The sequence below is a fragment of the Struthio camelus genome, chromosome 13 (assembly GCF_040807025.1).
Source record: "Struthio camelus isolate bStrCam1 chromosome 13, bStrCam1.hap1, whole genome shotgun sequence".
NCBI lineage: Eukaryota > Metazoa > Chordata > Aves > Struthioniformes > Struthionidae > Struthio > Struthio camelus.
The window spans coordinates 19,256,917-19,281,728 of record NC_090954.1 but is presented as its reverse complement, the minus strand read 5'-3'; the positions used below and the strand labels follow the sequence as shown (position 1 = coordinate 19,281,728).

Sequence of the window (24,812 nt, the reverse complement as noted above, 5' to 3'; positions counted from 1 at the left end):
TGCTAGGAACACTGTAGGGATGATGCCAAGATTTGTAGCTGCTATGGGGTTGCAATTGTCGCAAAGATGCTGAAAAATCATCATTTTTATCAAAATGATCTCACTCACAAGCACCACATTTGCTAATCTGGCACGAAATTGACTCTCAGGAACCTTTTAGGAGTCACAAAAAAGTTTCCAATAACAGTCTGCAATGAACACGTACCAGTGTACCAACTGTTGATTTTTTTTCCTCAGCATTGCAAAATCATTAATTGCTTTCTTATTGCTAAGGGAGCTGTTTAAATATTTAGAAAATTTAAAATATATAGGATCATAATCCAGGCCTGAGTTTGCATAGGGACAGGATGCTCTATAGTTGGAGCATTCACTTTAGATTTAGACTTTAAATTTAACAGCAATTGCTTGTCAAGCCTTTATTGTGATTTGTACATTGGTCAAAATTTAATGTTCTTAACTGGTACTTACTTAGGCTGAAGGCAGCGCAAGCTCCATTCCATAAAGTTTGGCTTTGTTTAGGTTAAGAAAACAATTGCCTGTCTAAATAAAAAGAGCTCACTTATAATCTGAATGCTAGACCCAACAAGCTGTTTATTGGTGCCAACAGTTCATTTGATAAAAATACTAAAATAGGTTGAGCCGAAATAATCATCATATATTTAACTGTCAGAATATTTGGATAAAATTGAAATACTACGGTTTAAGAAAAGGTCTGATCAAACAAAATCACATTCGTTTTACTATTCAGTCATCCGTGCTGGAAGTGAACAGTTCTTTGCAATTTTTAAAAATAAAGAGGCATCAAAAAATGCATACTGAAACCCTCCTATAGAAGAACCGAACAGGAACACCTTGGGTTTCAGCGCCATCTAGGCATTAACAGCTCCCAGACAAACTACTTCCAGTCCCAGAGGAATGTAAGCAAAACCCTGGCATGGTTTGTACAAATGTCTTCTCTTGCCTTGGCACTCCTGTAAGCTCCTTTCAAAGGCACAGTCCCAACAACAACAAAAACAAAATCAAAACCAATTATGTCTTGTTTGTATTTTACCCAATGGTAGTGAAAGCTTCTCCTCCTCCTTAAGATCACTGTTATCAATGAAACAGGGCATTATCTGTGATATTGCGAGTACTGGGATGGCTTGCGAGGGCTCACCTGGCAGTGCTGAGGCTGGCCCTCCCCGGCAGGAGAGGCGTCAGCCTGCACTCAGCTCCTCGCTCAGGCAGCTCCCAGGCAGCAGCTGTGTGCAACTTTGGATACACCACAGGATTCAAAAACCACATATAACTTGTTACCAGGTGCTGTTTCACAGTAAAGGAGTTAAACAACCTTAAGCACTGTAGGTTTCCTCCCCCTCTCCAGCAACCACCTTCAGCACTGTGCAATGGGCAGTATTAGCCCACTCGCAAACACTGACTCCGGAAGGGTTTGAAACAGCAGACTTCGTTCAGGCAAAAGGGGAAACCACACACAAAAAAGCAATCCAGTAAACCCAAACAGTCAATAGTAGGCAAAGCTAGCATTCCTGAAGGCATACTTTAGCAACACTCCTGAGCCTGCTTGGCAGCAGTCGTCTGGAGCATTCAAGAAATTCAGGAAGGTCTTTATCTGTCTTGAGTTCACTAAGACCTTTCATGTTGAAACTCAGAAGTGTTCCTCTTCAGCAATTCTTTCGTAAAATGTGAAAATTTAAAATGAAGAGTTTTCCCCTGGTTATGGCAGGTGTTAGAAGGCAGGTGGCATTAGAAAAGTGGTGGGAGGAAATCTGCGCTCCTTAATAGCAGAGGTGGTAAGGGTCAGAGCAGGTACCCCAGGCTCAGTGGTATATTTTAAACTTTCTCCATATTCATCTTAAACAAATCCAGCGTCTCCATCCAATTTGCATATTCACGTAGAACACTTCTGTGTTCACAGGTAGAGAGCTGTACCTGAAAGACACTGTACTAAAATGAAATATCATATCCAAAATGAAACATCCTTTCCAGTTATCCTTTCAGCCCACTTTTAGTTTCCTTTTGAGTCCCAGCATAGCTGACACTGTTTGGCAGTTTAAGAATTGAACTGTCAAACTGCACTGAGCAGTCCAACTATTGGGCAGGCGAACTCCTCAGTTTGTAATACCTACATTTCAAGCTTGCAGCTGCCTTCCTTGCTAGCAGAGCTTTTCATATCCAAAGGGCACGAGTACAACTGATCACTATCTCCCAAACAAGTCTGTCTCCTTTTTCTTTCTCCCTTTCCCAACTTCCCTTTTCCGGGCTAAGCAAAACATTTTCCAGCCTTTCCTCGGTAGACATAGTCCCTTCTAGTTCTCCTCTGCGGTTTTCCAGTTTGTTTGGATAAATGAGACACATTATGCCACATATGACCCTAAAAGAGTGGGACGAAATATTTACCTAAGGAAACTATACTACCGCTAAAGTATCTCAAACTATTTGCCTTTTTACAGCAACTTAGTTCGTATTTGTGCCTTTCTGATTTCTGAATAGAGTTCAGCTGCACTCTAGTGGCTATATTCTAGGATTTCAGGCATTTCATAACTGCCTAAACTCCATTTTCCCACCTACTCATACTAGTACAATTCACTCACAGTGAAAGCTATATTTCTTCAATTATGTACATTTTTTTCCATGCAGAAAAATTATTGCTGAGGCTGGAGCTCAGAAACAGTATGCAGAATTTTTCTATGAAATAGTATTTGAAGCCTGTATCTCAGATATAGATTCAGTCAAACCTTTTATTTCAGATGCAGGTAGGCTGGTAAGCATCTACCTCAACTGCTATTCTTAGGAAGGTGGCATAACCATAACCTAGTTTTTAACCCAAGTACCAAACTGGTACAGTGTCAGCTAATCAGTGTGCCATGCCTCTGCTTTAAAATAGTGGTCCCTACTCACTGGTGTTCTCTGCGGGCTAGCCGCTAGGTGGTGAGGCAGGTTTGTAATTAGAATCCAGCCAAAGAGGTTTTTGTTAACTTTTGAAAAACTTGGTTCTGCATCTTCTATTACTGCACAGACATTGCAAAATGAAGGTTAACATTTGACTGCAAGATTGAAGGGAATAATGGATAAGGACATTTAAGGAGTGGCAAGTGTGGCTTAGTGATTATTAAAGACAGTAAGGAATATACAACATTACTAGGAAGATATTTAAATGGCATAAAAATGAAAACATTCTTACCATGTTGTATAGGCATGTATACAACTCGGAATGAGAGGATGCAATGATAAAAGAAAACGTAGGTTGGCAATAATAAATAGTCCCAAGATGAAAAGAAAAAAATTATTGCCTGAGACTTTGAAAAACAATACTGGCCAGGACTACAGAAAAACATGTCATCGAAATCCACTTTGCTTTGGGCTGGAGATGAACATGAAGACCACATTCATATGAAATTTGAACTTTTTTTGCTTGGCTCTAGAAAAATTGACCTGGCAACTGTTTATTTTTTGCAGAAAAATAAACCACTCTGAAAGCTGTTCTAAGTAAGCCCTTGATTCCACTTTGAGCAGGGTGCTAGGGGACAGAAGAGATGAGAGGACATGGAAAGTACTGAGGCCCTCTGAACACAGCAGAATGTGGGCAACGTGAATTTCCCTCCTACTTTACCTGAAAGGGCTAGGCTCTCAGATTTCAAATACTGCTTAGCAGACCATTGCTACATCTGAAAAAACTGTTCCGCTGGCAGCTGTTATTAGAAGAGGCATATTTCTTTATGCCAAGGTTGTGTCACTGCAGGTATTGACTTTAAAAGACCTAATTCTTTCAAAAGGGAAAAAAAGGTCACAGTGAAATAGGTATGAAACTGGTAACAGTTGTAACATGAACGTTCTCCTCAGAATTTGGAAATCTAGGAGAAATTTGGAAATCTGAATCTAAATCCATTTCATGGAAGATTGCCATCTGATGTCTATAACAAATTCTATTACAGAAGAGATGTGTATTGTCCTGCAAACTCATTCTGTCTTCACTTCCGTCCTCACTTGCAACATAAGATGGGACTACTAAGATCTAAAAGCATGTGATCATTCCCTCTCATGAAAAACACAATAGCAGGATCTAAGCAGAAAGTGAGGATTGCCACCTCTGAAATGTTTTCAGTTAACAATCGAATTCCTGTATGTAGCTTGTCAAACTTGGCTTTCTTCTACAAGAGCTCTCTGTGGCCTTGTATGTTGGTTGTGGTTCACCCAACCACCCTGCAGTCATTCCGTCTTCCTCCATAAAAATTGGATGTTATTGCTTCCCTAACATCCTTCTTTACCCTCCTACCCAAATCTGACTAGAGATTAGACATGGGCTTTCCTAAACTTGGACATTCAACTTTTTCAATTTCCCCTCTTGGCAGCCATTACAGTGTTGGGAGTTCCCTCTCTATGAGCAGAAGACGCTGCAGCAACAGGGGCACTGCGAGAAAGTGCTGATTCTAGATGCAATAACTGTGGCTCTGAAGAGAGAGAGAGAAGCAATAAACAAGTGGGGAAATGCCAGAAAAGTGAACATGGGAAAAACTGAAAGAGAAAGGCAATTATGTCCTTTTCTTTTTTCCAGGACCAAGATCTCCCTTTGTTGAATATAGATTTGCCAAATTACATTTCTGGGCCACAAAGAAAGACATTTAAAGCATTTTTCATAACAACAACTCTATGCAGTTCAGTTGGGATTGGAGGATGTGACTCACGTGTGGTTATCTGTGAGCTGAGTAACATTTTCCGCACTAAAATACATACATAGGTTAGCGATGCAATTCAAAATTGTTACACTAATGTAGCAGTATAGCTAAAAATTCAAATGCAGAAAACTCAAAGTTATGTTTTCTCAGCAACCCTGACACGGCCACCACATCCTATGCCTTTATCAAATTACAAAAAAAATGGTTCTAGACAAAGAGAAAGCTCAAGTCAGTGTGAGCTGGGATTTTGTAAAACGCATGCAATAAGCATGTACCTACAAAATATTTACAGTGACTCACAACATAAAACAAAAGATCATCCATCATGGGATCCAAGCAAATAATAATGATGACTTCAATGTGTTAAGACTTTCTGTGTTAGTGGCTCTCTAAAATAGTAGATAGACTTTAAAGGTGACCGACTTTCTCTTTGAACATATAACAATGTCAGACTAAACTTTAATTTAGCTAATAATTTTTATATTACTGTAAGTAAAGAATAATACCATTGAAATTGGAGTTGTTACATTAGATTTACCTTGGGATAGAAATTTGATTCCAGAGCCACGTGGAATGTACTGAAAAACTGTAATTGCACGAACAGTCAGAAATTACAGCATGGTCTTCTTCACGTGTCTGTACTGGAAGAAACCGTTTCTTTGTTGAAAGACCTCATGGTGCCCGGTGGGGAGTTAGAGATAGATGTCATGTAACCTCCTCTTTACTGCTGCTGCTGATACACCATCAAAACAACTTTTCCTTTGGGGTTCCTTTGTCACATGTTCATTTAGTCTTATTTCCTCCTTAGACCTAGATTTAAAATGAAGAGGTGATGATGTTTCTGCGATACTGTCAGTATATGCTTCCGATGGTTTATACAGGCCAGTGCAAATAAGAACCAATAAAACTTAGCTCTACCATGTATTTGCTAAGTTCTATGCTGTGTTTAGAACAGCTGTTACAGCAGTTTAGTTTTAGAGAATTTTAAATACCTTGCTGCCATCATTTCCCAAAATGTTTCTCTAAAAAAGCAAGCTACATTAAATCAAATGAAGACTATACATTTCAAAAGGAAAATTCTCATGCATAATACTACAGAGACTGCTATCTCAACTAGAGCTGTATGCAATAAACTTGTGAATTTGCGGCCCAATGTCAGAAGGTCTTCAATGACTAGAAAGAGCAAGAGTGAGGCATTTCATTAGAAAGAAGAGAAACTTTCCTTTCCAGTGCTTCAGAACTATGATCTATTCTTTCTAATATAGAAAGTTCACAAAATACCACCTTCTGTCCTCTCCACTGGAGCAGATGCGGACCGTGACCCCAAGCATGCACACCAGTACAACCTGGGGAGGAAGCTCCATATCAAGAAAAGTGAGAATGAACACGCCAGGTCTTTTTAAAAAAACAGGTGACTTTTGAATTACTCGATGTACTCTCACCAAAGGGTCTCACTGAATGGATGGTGCAGGAATTGGCTATACATGACAGATGCTGTTTGTCAGGTACCTGCGGTAATATTATGGTTCTGTGGATTCTTTTTCAGACATATAACAATGCTCATTAGAGGCAGCTAAGAAATGGAGCTAGAGGGAGAAAGAATGGCAATATAGTCATTTTTTATACGTTTGTCTTTTAATTTCACTGAGAGATAGTCATCACCCTAAATTTGAAAGACTGAACAAATGATGACTGTATTCACACTCCTAAATCATTCATACCTTCTTATGTTCAACGTCAACAAGAACCTTTTATTTTCTGTATGTAATATAAAGTAGCATACTGCTATGCACATATGATTTGATCAAATCCACAGACATAATGGAGAGCCTGCTAATTAGAATTTGCATATGAGTTTGAGAAACCTATCGCATGAATTGTATTAGATTATAATATAGAAAGCCAATGTGACACTCCAGGCAGGGAGATAGGGTGAAGAAGTTTCTCTTAAGTAAACTTTTCTGTGTTTTCAGAGACTGCCTGGGCAAGACTGGCACAGAAGCAGAGATCAGTGCAGCAGAGATCAGTGCAGTACCAGTATTTTTATACTGGATATAGTATAGAAATATGCCAAGACGTGCTCTGATGTAATTACAAGCAAATAGAGTCCATAGGAGCTTACTTATATGCAGCAAGCAGAGCATTTTCAACAGGTTGCTGTGCTTCCTTGTTTACTTATTTATATATACAGACAAAGGAAGTGGTAAGGCTGACTAGCTGACAACTTTTCTGAGAAGAGACCATTTTGTATTAGAGGAAGCAGTAGCTCTCTTGGATGTGCTAACAACGTGATTCTGAAATAAAAAGTCTGCTAAAGAGAAGGAGCTGGGCATTTATTTATACGTGCTGGAGGTGATCACACACAGGGAATACATGGCAATTTCATTGACACTACTGGCATGAACATTCTCTAGCTGCCTGAAAGAGAAAACTTACTTACAATGGATTTGAGAAACATTCCCTATCGTTCAGACGTGGTTACCTGGAACCCGGATGACTTAGCAGAATATTTTAAGACGGTGAGTTTAACTGTGTTTTGTCTTTGTATGACAGAGGAGCAAACTACTGCGAAATGTTTATGCTAAAGATAGATTTTTTTTAACAGAAAAAGTTTGTTGCAAAAATAAAACCAAAAACCACCACCAATTAAGAAACTGAGCTAAACTTGGTAGTAAAACCTATAAATGAATCTTGAAAGTGTATTTTAAATTAACTGTAAGAGAAACTGATGGCTTTGCAGAGCAAATGCACACACTACTATAACAATTGTTGATAAAACATAGATGAAGGCTGTAAAATACATTAATGTGTAAAGATTACAAGCTTTCTAGGTCTTCTTCAATGATTTTCAGAAGTGAGATTTTTCAAATTGCTCGATGTTCACAAATGAGATTCTGAATGTCTTTGCTAATCAAGGCATCCATATGAACTCAGCCAGGAACTCAGCAGATGTGGATACAAGAACTCCTGCGGGTTTTTTAGGGTCAGTGTGAAAACCTTTTGCCTTGTGGTTCTAGTTTCCTACTTGAAAACTTCCTGGATGAAACTCATGGGTCATTTCCTCACTTCTCCCCTGTTTATGAGAGAGCTTTTCATCAAGGTTACTAGCCACCCCTTTTCTCCCCTCACTGTTACTTTTTCTGAAATTACCTTGTGTGGTCAGCTAAGGACTTCTGCTTCTTTTAACATACCTTTCACTGGTGAACAGTTCTAAATTTCATTTTACAAGGTGGAGGATTTTCCACAGTTAAGAAATACTTTCAAAGGTAATATGGCAATTCAGTGTTAATCTTCTACATAGCAATGCTGACACCATTGTAATTGCTCAGGAATGTGTAACTGACTCAATTTTACTGAAATTTCATTTCTATATGTTCTCTGCAAATTCATCGTTTTTCAATTCACATAAGAGAGAGTGCCTTGTCTATCTCCCTTGCTGCAGAATATGTTCCTCCTCAAATCCAAAACTGTCAGCTTGGAATTTAACATTCAGATCAATCAAAAGATTTGGGAACATTTTCAAGCAATGTGAGCATACATGTGTTCATTTTCAAGTGAGCTATCAGACTAGTCTTGGGGGGAAAAAAAAAACAGGGTCACTTCAGGGTTTGCCACTGAAATCATGCAAAATTCATGGTTTCAACAGTTTTCGTAGTTTTCTTTGGGGAGTTGGGGCAAGTTTGAAACTAGAATGCAAAACTAGGCAACAAACAGATCAAACAAAAAAATCAGTATTTGCAAAATCTCCAGAGAAGTGAAACTGCCAGCTATCTGCAAACCTTTAATTCCAGGCACAGTGGTTAGCAGCACAGTACAGTGGAACAAAGAAGCAGAGATAGAGCAGATGAGCTTATTACCAACAACCAATTGCAGATGAATAAGGAAGACATTACAGCATTGGTGCATGGTGGTTTGGATCACCATTTCCAAGAGACTAACAAAAGAAATGGCTTCCTGAAAGAGCTGCTAATGATTTTCTTAGCAGCAATACAAGGATCAACTCTAAGTTCTATCATAATTGGTACACGGGTTTTTGAGTACCTCCCCTTTATTGATGCACAGACACCCTCCAGGATAGAGGTAATGTTAGCATTCCTCTTTTGGACAGGAGAATCAGGGCCAAGAAAAGCTACTCAAAGTCTTATAGGAAATCTGTCAGACAATGATGTCAACCTAAGTTAGACAAGTCCGGGCTAAGTGACCAGATCCTTCTCCCCAAATTAACCCATACCATTTCCCTCACACATAGATTAAAGGGTCCAGTACTATACCTTAACAATGTTTTATTTTCATCTGACTGATGTATTTTGCCTTGGAAGTATCCTGCAGCCCCATGTTCAGGACTTCAGTTCCAAGAGGGATGAGCAAATCTTTTCCTGCTGCACTGAGATAATTGAGGGATGATTTTCAAAGGAGGGATGATTTTCAATCAATCAGTCACATTCAAGTCCACCATCACCTAACAAAGCGATCATGTGGTCATGTCACAGGGCAGTGGAAGTTAAGACCTTTGTCAATTCTGGTTAGCAGTTGCTCGTTGCTGCTGTCAGGATTGTGCTGGCGATACTGTGATGGTATTCACTATATGAAAGAGTTATTATTTATAGGTTTAAATCTTCAGTCAGCACAAGTTTTAATATGCATTTGAAAATGTTTAGCAGAGTTAGGTCTGTTTCTGTATATGAGTAACTGAAGGTGGCTCCCATAAACTCTCAGCTGTTCAAATGTTTCTAGGATCTGGTCTCAAACAACAACTAGTTACAAGATTTAATTGTACTCCTTAAAATTGACTAGAATAAAAAAAAAAAAGAAGAAGAAAGGACATAATGTTCCCTTTAAGACTCCCAGCAGTACAAGATCTGTTAGCTGTATAACTTTTGACTAGCTAAAGCCCCAGACGAGGCTGTAGACATTCTTTTATTTTGAGAATAAAAAGTTCTCCCAGAAGTCACTTTGCCTACTCTTTGGGTTCCTTCTGCCATGGACTTACCTACTTGAAACAGAAGAAATGCCTTCTAGCCATTATATTTAATGTATTTAATCCCTTAGAGATCTAAAAGATAAGCTGTTTTCTTACATGATGTTATTTCAGTTCAAATCTAAAACTTAACGCACCCACTGGAAATAGTTAAAAGTCATGTACTTCCAAACGTGGCTATTTTATTTTATTTCTGTGAGTCCCTCAATTTACATTTAAATTTTATCCGAATAGAACCAGGAACTTTCTTGTTCCTAAATATGTGAAAATACACTGAAGGATCTTTGTCTTAACAATCCATGTTTACGGACCAAAATGAACCATTTAGACAGTCCAGCAGGGTATGGAAAAACATGAGGTTATAGCATCTAAGTGGGGGTCATGAACTGTAGATCTATCTGTTTTTATGAGTTTATCCCAAGGAAGATTAAAAAGTATATTGTTCACTAATGTGATCCCCACGACAGACAAGACACAGTAGGCTCTCGCATACACGAGGCTAATTTGAAGCACCTACTCAAAGTTAGCCATGTGGATGAGTGCCTTAGTCCATTCTTAAGTGTGCAATAATCATCTTCCTTTCTTTGGCAGCTAAAGTACAAGGATTGTGAGAAAGTCGTAAGAAAGCACAGTATAAACGGACAAAGGTTTTTGGTAAGTAGAGTTGTAAAATTCTTTAAATCAGGTCATTGTTCTGACCCTTACTTTGGATCAGCATTTCGCTTCTAGATAGTTAATAAGGTCTAAATATCTGGATATAGATAGAATATGGAATGCTGGGAACCCAAGAATGTTGTTCAATATGTATGTATTTTAGTATCTTTTAAATGGACAGGGAAGCTATAAAGCCATAATATTGCCTTGAATTAATAATCTCTTTCTTTATAGGAAATGCTTGTTTTCAAATATTAACTAGAAAAACCTCACATTTATCAATTCTGTTCTCCTACCAAAGAAGAGGCGGACAAGGCCAGAACAAGCGGCCTTCTGCCGAAGTCACTATGACATGCCTCTAGAGTTAAAATAAGTTCTTCTGCAGCAACACACAAGCAATAAACTGTAACTGCATCAAAAATAGTAAGCAAGTTCCCATTGAATTTAAATCAACATTGCTATAGGGAAGCTAATATGCATGGTCCATGCTGTACCAGTGACCTGGCTTAACTTTAGAAAAGCTGACAATTTCCATTTATACAGCTGCTGTTTTCAGGTCTTAGGTATACATCCATAAAGATGTGTAAAGGTTTTTATCATTATTTCATTTTTTTATTTCTATTTTTTTTCCAAATTTATTATTCCAAAAAGTCCACATTTTGATCAGCTGTCCAATTAGTCACAGCAGATAAATTGATGCACATTTCTTTTACAGCCCTCTTATCTTTTATTCACTTGTCCTAATGTATCAAGTTTTTTGACATTTCTTAGAAATGTAGCATTAAACTTTTTCACCATCTCTAGTAGGCACAGGATTACCACCCTCCCCAGTCGGTGGAGTCAGAATGATTCAGTATGTCACAGGATTTATTGCACTAACCACTAAGAGATTCTCCTTAACTCAAGCACTGAGAATCTGCGGCTGGAGTGGGACTTCTGGCTCTGGAAACATTATGAAAGCCTGGAAGCGTGTGAGGTGCAAATGACAATAGCAATAGCTGTGCAATTCCTAAGTGATTTTGAATTTCTCTATTGTTTCCAGGGTGTTTCTATAAATACTTAGCTTAGAGTGCAGCATTTCTTCAGAAACATCCTAGCAGATTCAAAGGATGCTTTTCTGTTAAGTAGGTAGCTGCTCAAGTCTGCTGAGACAGTTGTTTTTAAGCTTTCGAATTACTTGACAATTGTATAACACAAAAAAGGTTCACTCATGCCATAGAGCAATAGGAGAATTTAAATGCAATATTTCAGAGTGCAATGCAATCTTGAAAAAATAATTGTTTCTCTATACGATTGACATTTCTGAGAAACATCTTTTGCCATCTTTAAGCGACTGGAAACTGCCAAATTACATTTGGACTTGAACGGTTAAGATTTGAGTGTTTGCAAGTTTTATATCCACTGTTAGATCGACACAGTGAACCTAACTGCAAAAATAGTACCGTCTTCTTCAACAGAATAGCTTCCCAGCTTCAAAGTCACATTTCTGTTTCTACTGCCTACCGCAATGAAAGTCCAGTTGAAACATAGCTGGGATAAAATCAGAGAGATTCCACATAACTTAATCTAATAACATTCTCTAAGATTTAATAGAGCAACGTGGCCTTTTTATGAGACCACCCGTATATAACACACAACCCATAAACCCATAACATTTGTCAGGTTTATCACCAGAATAGAATTCTAGAGAGAAGTTTAAAAAGTCTTTAGAAAAAATAAAGATTCTCAGTAAATACTGCAGGACATTTCCATAAAGGGAGTACTTTTTTACAGTGTTTTCCTCCTGTGAGTACTCCCAGAGGAAAAATAGCATCTGAAAACACAGCTTGGATTTGTTCTGTCCTGAAAATCATTGATAGCATTGTGAACCAATGTGTAATTAGAAACTTCTTACTGCTGGCAGTGAGAAAGACGAAAAGAATCCGACTGTCCTCCATGTTCCAAAGAGGGTTTGCGAAGCTTGTGATTAACTAAAGCAAACACTTCCTCAGCATTTCCACAGTGCACTGATCTGATCTAAGCTTGGAGCCACACAACAGCACAGAACAGGAGAGAGGCCGACTGTTTTTGCTGGAGCAGCGGTAAAGCTCTCAACGCTCAGCACATCTCGGCTCAAGTCAGGACCAATCTGCAATGTAATTGCTATTTCATGGCAGAAAGGGGAACAAAGCCTCCATTTCTAGAAACATTTTTTTAAAAGTAAAAAGCACACCAGCTTTTGCCTTGATCATTTGTCTTCGTTTAAGCTTTGTCAGGCTGCCAAAGCTACTCTCTTAAGTCCAGGGAATCCTCCAGCTGCATCAGAGCAGTGGCACTCTTGGGGTTGTGCTAAGAGTGTTGTCACAGCAGTTAACAATTCAAATTGTGTAAAATCTCCACTAGAACACGTCATATGACGTATGCTGTGATGTTAGAGAGAGGGTTCTTATCACAAACTCTCTTCTGCTCCAGCAAATCATGCCGCTATTTAAAAGCTGACAATTTCACACAAACTTTGTGATCATGCACAATTTTGCGTGATTTCTTCACACAGACGTGAAGAAATATAACGATATTTAGCCTGGAGTTTCTGAAGTCACTTAAATCCTAGATTTTTAGCAATACTTAAAGGGCGTGAAACAAAATAGCCTAAAATGAGTATCTACTGTACGAGTCTGCCTTCCCTACCAGGAACAGTTCTTTACAAACAACAATTCCCTCACACATTACTTTTAAAATTACAAAGGTTTATAAAAAGCATTTGAAATATTCTTTTAGCGCTTACTGAGACAAGGATAATTCCAAAATTGCCAGGAAGAGTGCTGTAGTCATTAATCACGATTACAAGAGACCACGCATGTTCTGTTGAGCTCGCTTCCATAATCGTTTGGACAGGATCTCATCAGGAGGTAGCTCTCTATTAATGGTGTGACATTGTCTACTCAGGTGAGTTATAATATGTCAAGACACCTTTAATAATAAATCTATAAAAGATACGTTTTTCTATATGATAGATAAATAAGGGTGATGGCAGTGTACAATGAAAACCAATATCCAGAAAGCATGAGAAAGAAAAGGGGAGAAAAAAATAGAAGATTCTTCAATTAAAAATAGTTTGAGGATTTTTTGTTTTACTGTCTATTTGCCCACTTTAGCTTAAGTGTCTCTGACAATCTCTAGGGAGGTGGCCATCGCAGGGGAGGGTTTTATTTCCAGTTCTTTTGAGAGGCAGACTCTGAGCAGGGGTGGATTTTAACCACGCCTGTAGGTTGTTGTGACAATACGACACCAATAAAGAACTGGATTAGAACCCAATTCAGGAAGGCAAATGGCTTGACTTTAACTTTTCACAGAGTCCCATTAATTTCAAACTAATCCTGGAAGAACAGTTCATATGCCTGTAAACACATCAATTTACCGTGCTCTCCCGTGATAAGGGAGAGTCTAAGATACCACTTCTCCTCACCGATCATTCTTACCATATATCCTTAAATCATCCTAGCTACAGAATACTTCTTTCAAGTTAGAAACATGATTAACTACTTTGTTGAAGAAATTTGTGTAAACAAATACCCATAATGTTTATTAACATCCTAGCTATCTGAATACAACTGACGGCAGCATAAAGTGAAAACCAACTTCCAGTAAATCTGAGAGAAAATTTATACAGGCCTTTTTAATAAAATGGGTTCACGCCTCTTATTCAAGCTTTTTTTACCAAGCGGGCCATGGAACAGGCAGGCTGCTCTATTGCGTTACTTTTCTACGTACTTTACATTCCTATCAGATGAAAATTCATGCCATGTTTTTGAATATGCAAACTTTTGTAAGTCACAGGTTATTCCATGGACAATTTTGTAATACATACCATCTGTTTCCTTTTCAGAATATGTCTGAAAATGATATTCAGAAATTTCCCAAGCTCAGAGTACCGTAAGTAAATCCAAACCAATGTAACATTAAAAATTATCTTAACTGGTCTGCAGTAAAAACCAATAGTAAACATCAGACAAATGATTTGAACTGATTAGTTAGAGACATGCTCATTGTACTTTACTAGAAGAAAAAGGAGGATGTTCTTAAATAGAAACAAAAGAGTGCTGTCATTGCTGCTCAAGCACAATGATGCAATACAAAAAAATTGTCTGGGGATGAACTGGTATTACCTCATTCCTACTCAAATTATTTGACTGACAGCAGCCACACCAAGGCTAACCTGTTTGAGGAGTATTATATCAGAGTATTATATCACTGTTTAACTGTTGACTTTCACTCAAAGGAAAAAAATGTCAGCTACGTATACAAGGGTTAAAGAGTTCAAGCACTCTTCATCTCATGCTTTTCCCTTTCAGTTAGGCATTAAAAATAAATCAGACTGGAACTTCTGATTCCATGTTAAATAGCTTCCTTGGCACCTGTGGGTTAGGCCTTGAAAAAGTTTTGAACTAACCTGAATAGTTTTCGTAATTTCATAGCAAGCTATTCATGAAGAAAAACATTCCCATTATGTTAATAGAGTAACAGAGAAATTAGCTTCTACTAATGTTTCATGGTGAAAGATGGAGTTTATTTTGCTGTGAGTCTTGTAGTATATATGTGAGCTGCAAGTTAGAAGGTTTCTAACCATGAGCTACATGGAGCTCTTCATGGCCTTCTAAACAATGGGACAGGAACTCAAGTTGTTTCAACATTGCTGTTCCTTTGTTGCTCATCTCCCAATTCTAGGCTCCTTCCCTCTCTACATATCGTGATCTTGATAGGGAGACACAGTCTGCCTGTCTTTTTCTGAAGCATCAGAACTTGTTTTAGATGTGTTGGTGAGGCTAAGGACACTGAAAAATTCTAAAACACCTGTGTGGTCTATCGTGTTCATGTGCTCAAGGTTAAGCTGGTGGCTAGATTAGAGGGAGGAAGATGCCTCTTTTTGGATCAGATCTGCAGGAACTTGAACTCGAAAGCCTCGGACATGATGTGTTTCTTAAGATCATATCAGTATTTTCACAGAATAAATGTCATGATAACGGGGATTGGTGGTGCGTGATGTGATAGCAGAGGGCCCAGATGTTATTGTTGACATTTCTGAACCTACTATCAGTTAATAGCAACATTTAATTGTGGTTATTGAGATGGTGAGGGACCAGAGTTAAACCAAGTTGTCTGTGACAAACTGACATTACCATACTACTAAATACCTTGTCTATAATTCTCTGATGATTTGTCTTTCACAGTCTTTTGGTAAAACTGACTTGTGTTCTTCCTGTTTTAACTTTTAATTTTGAGGACCTTTAGTGACTTCCTTTAAAGTTCATAAATAAAAGTGGTCAGTGGAATGTCTTAAAAACACGCACAGACAAGAGATATTAATGTCATAGGTGAATAGCTAAAAGTCAGATTAAACAATGTGGAGTTGCTCCTAAATCCTCTTCTAATGCATTGACATCTCAAAAAATTGTTTGAAAATTACATTTTCATGGTCCACTTACCTTGTAACACTCTGGTAGAAAGTGAACAGCCTTGCCTAGTATGATCTTTCGGGCTTCTCACTAAGGTCCTAAATCAGGGACTTGAAAAGAACAGTGAAGCTCAGCGCACTACTTGGAGAACTCAATAAACGAGTAAAATTAATAAATCTGAACAAAAGTTGTAGAACTAATAGGTTTTAAATTCACTGTATAGCCTTCGTTCTTATTTCATTACTTTGTCTATAGAAATTAAGCTCCTTCAGCTGGTCCTTCTTACCTACTTATACCTCACCTAGTAGACTAGAACAAATAATGGAGTAATTATAAAATAACATTAATTAGGAATACAGTTTTGTGTTCATAGTCCAAATAGCCATATACTTAAGGGCTACATGGAAATATTTTGAATATTCCACAACTTTAATGTCACAATTTCACATCAGCAAGATCAACAAAGGGAGCAATAGTAGTCAACCTACAGGAGGGGTAGGACCAAGTTCCTTGAGTTATATATCCATACTACTTACACCAGCCACATGTACCTCTAGTGCACTTGTTCTCAGCTTTCTCCGCACTTACTGACAGGGAAGTAATGCCCTAGTACGTTGTGAATATGTATGAACAAAGGACAGCGTGATGTGGAATCCTCCCTACATTCCACTGTTTAATAGAAGAATTTAGAGCTTTAATAGGGAACAGAACTAGTTGCCATTTGAAAAATAGACTATGGGGCTACTGCTCTTTCTAATAGTGATTTCATTACTTTGGAACCTCCTTGCTCTCACCAAAATGGAAAGTGCTTGCTGCTGGTTTCTATTAGAACACAACCATGCCTTAAACTTTTACATCACAATGCAAACCTCCCCTAGCAGGAGTTTTTCCACAGGCAGAAATATATATTAGTATATTGTAATTACAGAACCTGGTCTGCCTAATCACAGTGCTGAAATCCGAGCATATTCTGTAAAAATGCCTCGGTTAATAATAAGTTTCACAGTGATAGCATTGTTCAATGGAATGAATAAAAAGCACATATATATACAAGCCATATTGTTACTCAATAACTCTAGCAGGGTTATGATGACCCTTATGCGGTGAGAACAGAACTCAGCACTTGCAACTGTACAAAGTTTGATAACCACAGCCTATATCCATACCGGCTTCCTGGCTTTACTAAATAAATATATTTGAGGAAATCTGCTTATCAAGTTTGGAATATAACTGTGCCATTGCTTGGGGATGGTTCTGCAACTTTCACGGGAACTCTGCAGTGTCTAAGTGGATCACAGTTGTCATTAAAAAGTATGAGGGGTCACTTACTGAAACTAATAAGAAACACAACTTTATTTTATTATTAACAGAATTGGGATTTTGAAGGTTAACCTCCTCCAGCCATGTCATAGTTGCACACCTTCATGAATCACCCTGTAGCTTATTTTTAAAAATGAGAAAAGCATTAAAATACTATTTTGAAAATTAAAATACTTTATCAAATCTTTAGAACTCTCTGTTAAAAGGGTGTAGCTCTCTACTGAAAACTTTGCCAATAAACTGTGTTGTTTATATAAGAAGCAGAATTGCACCATGGTGGTTAATATGTGTTACTATACTGCATGTTGATAGATTAGAAATTGCTCATCTGTCATTTCCAATATCACATTCAAGGAATTACAAAATTTCTCCATTAGCAGAAGTGAGGCTACAGCAGAGCTGGGGCCTGCCCCATATACAAATGACTGTGGCATCAGGCCAGCCCTGCAAGTTTTAGTCTGGCTAATGTTGCACAGAGAAAAGGATTAAGGTAAGTTTGCACAGGATTCCCTGCACCTGCACAGGCCACACACGGATTTCTTAAGGGATCATAACATAAGCTCTACAGTAATGATTCCTGTGCTTGTGGGTGGTCACCACTTGATTTTCTTGTAGACCTGCTAGACTCTGCCAGTGATGCTCAAGACTCACACACAAGGTGATCTCTACTGGCATGGGTAAGGAAATCTATGCCGTATGTCCAGTGAGGCATTGTAGCTTGATGAGGACAGAAAATGAAGACTGAATGAAGACTGATTTCATCAGCGTAGTTGAGAGGGTCAAAGATAAAAGTTGTCTTCACGTCTGAGCTATATCAAAAGTTGCGCCAAACAGAGCATTAGATGACTGGAAACCCACATGCCATCCTTTCCTCACAGTATCTAGGCCTTTAAAAAAAAAAAAACAACCAAAATTTGACACTATTATACTGTTTCTGTCTTCTTCTGATAAATATAAAGTTTATACACTCATTCAGAATATCTACCATGATAGTGATGTCACTCTTTGGAGCCCTGAGACCCTTTACACGCATTGCTATTAAAGCAGACTTAGGCAGAAGTTTAGAAAATTCCCTTTGCTTAATGCCGTATTTTGATTAAACACGCAACCCTTTTTTTCATTCCGACTTACGTATACACTGGATTCAAAGATCTAGCTCAGGCCCCAGGCCCCAGAAGGGCAAGGCAGAGTTCAGCTCTGCTCACTACCTAACTTTCGCCTTTTCCTTTGGAGGAGAGAGGAGGTGGAAAAAGCCACTCGGTCTTTGCGAGTTGAACTGCTCTGGGTAGAAGGGGGGAGTGGGAGCGAAGAGACTCTTTGACTGTCTTAAGGCTTCAGCTCAGAAGGCAGCACTTGCACACATGCTGAACTTCAGGCATCTGCTTCAAGTGATTTGATGAACTGGAGCCATAATGAAATCTCATATATTCAGTTTGATATTGTAATTGCATAAACATATGAACAGCTTCATGTAAATAAATACAGAATCAATAGTGATAGTGTATATGATAATATTGGTAACACAGGTGAATGGCTATAAGAGTGATGAAAGTTTAGGGGTGGGAGTTTTTTTTGTTTTTTGTTTTTTTTTTAATTTAATGAACCACTATGGTAACCTGAAGTTCAGGGTTAAGGTTTCATATAAACAAATCAGAAACCACACATTCAGGTAAGAAACAGCCAGTTACAGCATCTAGGCAGCCTTGACTACGCCTGAAGTAATTTCCTCCAAAATCACACCAGATAGCATCACAAATTGATTAAAAGCATTTAGGTATCTGAGATTACCAAATCAGTGTGAATTGATTTTAAGAAAAGCCCATGGCTTTCTACGTGTCCCTTCCAAAGCAGATGATATAAGGCAGTTGTATAGTAACTTTTCTATAGGTAACTATTTATTTATAGCAATGACCAATTTTTCAGACTCGGTAATATTTTTTGAGGACAATCACTAGCTAATTACGATTTTGTAGATCTTTGTGTGAAACTATATCATCATCATGAAGTCCATCATAACAAATATTCTGTATGCAATTTCCTAATCCTAACTAAACAGTCAGAAGAAAATGCCATCACATAATATTTCTATGATTTGAAGATACAGAATGTCAGCTTTAAATCACTTGCTAAAAATTAACTTCTAGGAACAGTAAGAATATATCTTAAGGATCTAAGAATACTGGCCATTCTATGAAAAGAAATATGTATATCTGTTCTGGTAGATGTAGGTCTACTATGGCACTATGATGAGCTACATTTGAAGACCTGATATTACATGTAATTACATGTAATCAGACGTGGTAGAACCTAGTCCCCAAGTTCCAGACCATGAAAAATTTTCCCTACCTCAGTTCCCCACAGATTTAGTGGCAATCCAAGAGATGTTCATCCATTATCCCCAGACTTACCACACTGCTGCAAACCTTTCAGGAGCAGCCACATTTCGGCCAAGTAATCTATTGGTAAAAAATACCTATCACATCTTTTTTTTTTTCCTCTTTTCCACTGTGAAATTAAAATAAATAATTGTTGCATGAACATTAGCGTTAGAGGTTGGATTCCCATAAATGTAGTCGTCATCCTAAATAAGAGATAGCGTAGAAGTTGGCCTAGCAGTTAGTTAAACCTGTTACTATTAATAGCTTAGCTCAGGTGCACCTGTTTTCTTCAAACATACACTATGCTTAACACTTGGCATTTTTGTAACATGAAAAGATGTCAAAAACTGTAGCGTTGTATTTTTTGCTGGGCTCATTCATATTACTCTTCTACCTGTCACATTTTATAAAAGATCCATTTAAGTCAATTTTAATAGCCTTCAATTAATACGTACCCGAAACTTCACAAACAACACACAGCATCCTTAAAGAGTAAATGGTATATTGGCAGAATGGAAAGGGGATATATTTTACACAGAGCAGACATTGAGTATCTGTCCTAAGTGCAAAATAGAACTGGTATCAAATCACAATGATGCAATCAACATTTGTTAATAAATCTAGTGAAACAAAAGGCCAAGATATAGCCTAAGGGACACATGTAGTTGTTTTCTTATTGCTCGTTACCACTTCTGGTACTTATAGAGCGTTATAAACATTCATACTTGAAGATAACAAACAGGAGTCCTGCGAAATATTTTAGAGTGCTTTCAACAAAACATGCCGTACTTAATGCAGTCAGAATTAATAAATAAGCAAAAAAAAAAGATCTCACTCACAACTAACTTTGGTGGTTGGTTGATATCTGAACCATGATCTAAACACTGAACTTTGCCACTCTTTCTGTTTAGTTCAGTAAGTCAAGGTACAGACACTTGACCCCTTTTGCTATCTTCAATGGTAGGCTGATGCCAAATCTGAGATTTGAAAATTTCAACTTTGGTCAGAAAGCTTACAGAAAATCCTGTAGCACTTGTGGAAATTCTCAGTAATAAAAAGAGTAATAAAAGAGCCTCACTTGTGCTAATGTATATAATTGCACCTGCCAGTTGAGACACAGTGAATTCAGAATTCAGTGAGTTCTGAATGGGGCACGTTCAGAGCCTGCAAACACAGCACTGTCTGAGAGTCATGCTGCTTTCAGGAGAGTCAAGCAGTGAACCTAAAAATTAAGGAATCTATAATGACCTCTCTTTTAAAATTGTATGCCTTGGGCGTAGGTGAATTTGCATGCACGCATGCTCTCTAGGGTGGGATGCTAGAGAAGGATGTTAGCTTTGCAACTTAACTGAAATTCAGTCAGTTTTGAATCTAAAATAGTGTTGCATCTGCCCAACAGACTTTTCTCAAAGACCAAAACAACGGAGGATTAATCTCAAACCATGCTCTTGATAGCGTTCAAGAGATGTGATTTCCTGGTCCTAGAGGACTTTGTCTTGCATCTCTCTCACCCATCTTAACTCCTTTGTTCCAATACATGTAGAACCCTGTTTGCCTTTAAGCAAACAAAAGCCCATTCTGGAGTACTGTTTTGGGTTGTTTTTTTTCTTTTCAACTTCCTGACAGTTTTAAGCTAAGCGTCTGGTGGAGGAGGCAGAAAGAGAAAGAGAAGTCTGTGAGTAACATTTTCTGCAAGTGCTGTTGCATAGCCTTATCCTGTCCTATCATCCACTCCCACAACTCAGAAGGCAGTGTGGTTTTGGTACTTCCTTCCTCACTGAGCTCAGATGCAGCTGCTAAGTGCACAAATCTTCTGTATTGATACTGCCTGTAAAGAGCCACCACACTAAACTTCACTTTCTTTTTTTCTAATATATTCTCTGGCTTGAATCATTTTAAATAACCTTGAAGTGAAGATTAGACACCGTTATCTGAAGCAGCAAGTGATTAATTTTTTGGCAGCAGGACATTATGAAAGATCCTTCCTCTCCCTCTCTATTAATATAATAGAGAATTAGCCTCATACAAGTTCCTTAATCTACTTCTCACTCAAAGCACAGGTCTACATAGCACATGCTTCACCTCTAAATATTTCCTGGTGTTTCAGCATGGAATTTGTGTTATTCAGGGAACCACAGAAGAAAAATGAACACAGCAACTTCCTTATCAGCTACAGCAGAAGGAAATTTCTTGTGCACATGAGTGTGGATGAATTGTATGGGAGAGAAGCTCAAGACCAGCCCTATGCCTATAACATGGCATTTTTCTTGCTTTGTATTTATTTGCTTGGGTAGGGATGTCAGATTTAAACAACTGTAATCCTTCTTTAATTATTAACATTTGCTCCTGTTCTTATTCCAAAAGGGGAAAGTACGACAACATTTGCTCAAAATCAGAAGACTCCAAAGTGCCGACTTAAAAAGGAAAACTAAAAATATTAAGTTCTTCCTCTGCCTTTCTATTTTCATACCTGGATACTTGAGTACTTGTGCTTACCCTCAAACTATCCACCTCAATAATTTTCAGACAGCATCATCATACTGATTTGAAATTGCTTGTCATCTCACATTTGTTGGTAGCGTGATCTGCCTCCATAACACTTTCCAGAATCAAACAGAGCACCCGTCTGCCGTAAATTTATCTTTAATCTGAATTACACTAAACTAAGTACTAGGAAAGTAACAAGAGCAAGCGAAGGCATATTCAAGAAAAAAGCAAGATGGTTAGAATGGTACAGGATATAAAAAAACCCCCACAGTTTGTTGCTGGAGGTTTTAAAAAATATTTTAGGCCTTGAAAGCTTGCTTTACTCATGTCCCAGCCCACGGAGTGAGTCCAGTTAGACATGAAAGAGATTCACAAATGGGGTCATTTGGAAACACTTAGGGGATCATTGTTGCTGAGCAGCAGCAGAGGATATGAAACTGGAAGAAAAACAAAATGAATTGCCAACCACCTGTCAATTGCCTGGTCATAATGAAAGATTTTACAGTACTGCTATAAAGTTGATTGGCTGGATCTAAGATCGATGGAATATATTTTGCACAAACAAACAAGAAAGTTAAAATTTTACAGAATTTAGAATATGATGTAAACAGACATCTTCAATTCCTGATTGGTTTTGATAACATTTTTATATTCACAATTACAATGTCTGGTAGTCCTAAATAATATAAGCTAGACGTAAAATAGGGTATTTTTAACAAGATATGTGTAACTAACTTGCTTTAGATGTTATGGGACTTTCTTAGTGGGACTTTCCTCACAAAAAAATAATGAGAATTAAGAGTTGGATCATGACTCATCATAAGATTTCTTTGAAACAAAAACTGTCTTTGAAACAAAATAATTGTAGAGGCCAACTTCATTACTAGCAGAGCAAAGTTCTGTTGCTCTCAGCAGACTTAATTCTGCTTACCTCAATAATGCCTGTGTCCTATACGCTTAGATTTCTCAGAAGTCAGAGAGTATAAAATCCCTCACTCTCAGGCTCTGTGGATGCCAGCATTAATAGCAGCATAAGCAAAGTACAGTATTTGAGTGCATGCTCCTGGCTGAAATTTCACTCAAGACTGTATTTCACTGATTGCCATTCGCCTCAATGCTGTGCACAAGCTATGCATGAGTGATGACAAACACATCAACTTGGAAAAATCTTTCTAGACAAAGCTATAGTCTTCATATGTTGCCTTTCCCTGCAAACGGGATATAACATGAAACTAAATCTTTCACCTTCTTTACTAGAGGCATTCCAGATTAAGTATATCTTGGTTATAAAGAGAAGTAGATTAAATAGAAAAGGCAGTAGAAAAAGGGTGCTTTTAATCCCTGCTTCTGCAACTATAGGCTTGGAAAAAGATGCTTCCTGAAACATTGGTTTTTCCATGCAAAATAGCACAAATGTAATCAGCACTATTTAAAGCACTGTTCTAGTGCATGACGTCTCCCGTACCCAAAGCTTTTAAGATTTCCTGCTTTTAGTGTTGATTTTTAAACTTGATCCAATTATGTGGGTTTTTAAGCTATGTTTAAAAGGTCTAGTTTTCAATTAAATATGTTATACTGCAACTTTACAATAACTAGAGAAATGAACCAGCCTTGCCACATAGTAAATAATAATTCTGAATCACCAGATTTCGTTTAGCAAAAATTGAGAGAAAAGGGGAGGGAAGCAGGTGAGAAAGTGACTGACAAGTTTCAAGGAGACTGTATTTTTCATTTTTTTAAAAACTGTTTTTGTGTTTCTTTTAAACAGGATTATAAGTAAACTAAGCCAGGAAATTAACAGAAATGAAGGAAGGATATCGTTCTTTCCAAAATGGTAGGTGAAAAAATTCAGCTTTCTTTTTCCATGTTTTCACATGTATGTTTTCTTGACTCTCTTCCTTTTGATCAACAATACCTGCATCAAATGGACCACTTGGAAAGTATATAAAATAAAATTCTGTGTTGTTACTCTTTTTAGCTAAGAAGAGTAAAGCCTGAGTCCATGAACACACTGTATACTTCTGCCATGTCTAGAAACAAGTAACACATAAATGTAAAACAACTTTCATCTTGAGTAAATTGATCTTTAGGAATATTATAAAGCCTGGTGCAAATTATTACATCAATGAATCATCACTAGTGCATTTTACAGACCTATATATTACGATGCTACTCTTTGTAATACTTAACTTGTGCGTATCTTTGAAAGTAATATTCTTGCAATAGAAAAATATTGAAAAGTGCAATAACATTGATTCTTCTGGGTGGAATCTTGAGAAAAAGAACCATTTGTATTCATACAGTATGAAGATCTAAGCTATAACATGATTTTATACCCTCTGATAACATCTTTTTACACCTTTGCATTAACAAGATAGTTCAAAACTAGAAGTGAAAACAATAAAAATATCTGTCAAACTCGCGAACATTTATGGACTTGACTCTTCACCAGTTCCAAAGGAAATAGTAAATAAAGTGTCTGTCTTCAGGTCTGGGGCCACTGGTAAGCTTATTTACTGAGTCCCCTTGTTCCCAAGCATTCTATTTCATTGACTTGAAATGTTTTCAAGATAGTTTACGCTGCATTAGTATCCTGTATCTGAAATATCAGGTAGCGTGTTTTTAGCATTTTGGGCAGAGTTAAGTTCATCTCTGTACATTTCATTTTATTGTTAAAGCTATCCATGCAACAGACTTTAGTACACATCAACATTTAAGTTATTAAAGTTGGAATGAATTAATTTGTATCTTTTGTTGCAGGGCCCAAACACAAAAGTTTCCTGAAAATCCAGGTAAGTGTGTACTGGCAGGTTGTTTCTAACTACTAATACTGTTTAAAAATATTAAGATATTAAGTTAATCCTTGCAATGTTTACATTCAGTGTCATTG

The 24,812-nt window shown here is 37.6% G+C and overlaps 1 protein-coding gene and 1 long non-coding RNA gene across 4 annotated transcripts in view; one reads left to right on the top strand and one right to left on the bottom strand.

Moving 5' to 3' along the window:
• Positions 1-480: 480 nt before the first annotated feature.
• On the bottom strand, positions 481-9,135 carry LOC138069088 (uncharacterized). Of its 2 annotated transcripts, none has more exons than XR_011143881.1 (3): positions 8,945-9,135; positions 5,212-5,483; positions 481-1,939 (listed from the first exon to the last, which is right to left on the bottom strand). It is a non-coding gene; the product is annotated as an uncharacterized lncRNA (long non-coding RNA). The 2 variants fall into 2 exon arrangements; XR_011143882.1 differs by having other exon boundaries at positions 481-1,929.
• LCP2 (lymphocyte cytosolic protein 2) overlaps positions 6,877-24,812 on the top strand; it is a 37,055-nt gene continuing 19,119 nt past the window's right edge. For both annotated transcript variants that reach the window (XM_068959401.1, XM_068959402.1), the window contains exons 1-5: positions 6,877-7,192; positions 10,243-10,305; positions 14,171-14,217; positions 23,691-23,756; positions 24,683-24,714. In XM_068959401.1, the coding sequence (XP_068815502.1) occupies positions 7,115-7,192; positions 10,243-10,305; positions 14,171-14,217; positions 23,691-23,756; positions 24,683-24,714 (286 nt within the window). In that variant the 5' untranslated portion in view covers positions 6,877-7,114. The remainder of the gene's footprint in view (positions 7,193-10,242; positions 10,306-14,170; positions 14,218-23,690; positions 23,757-24,682; positions 24,715-24,812) is intronic.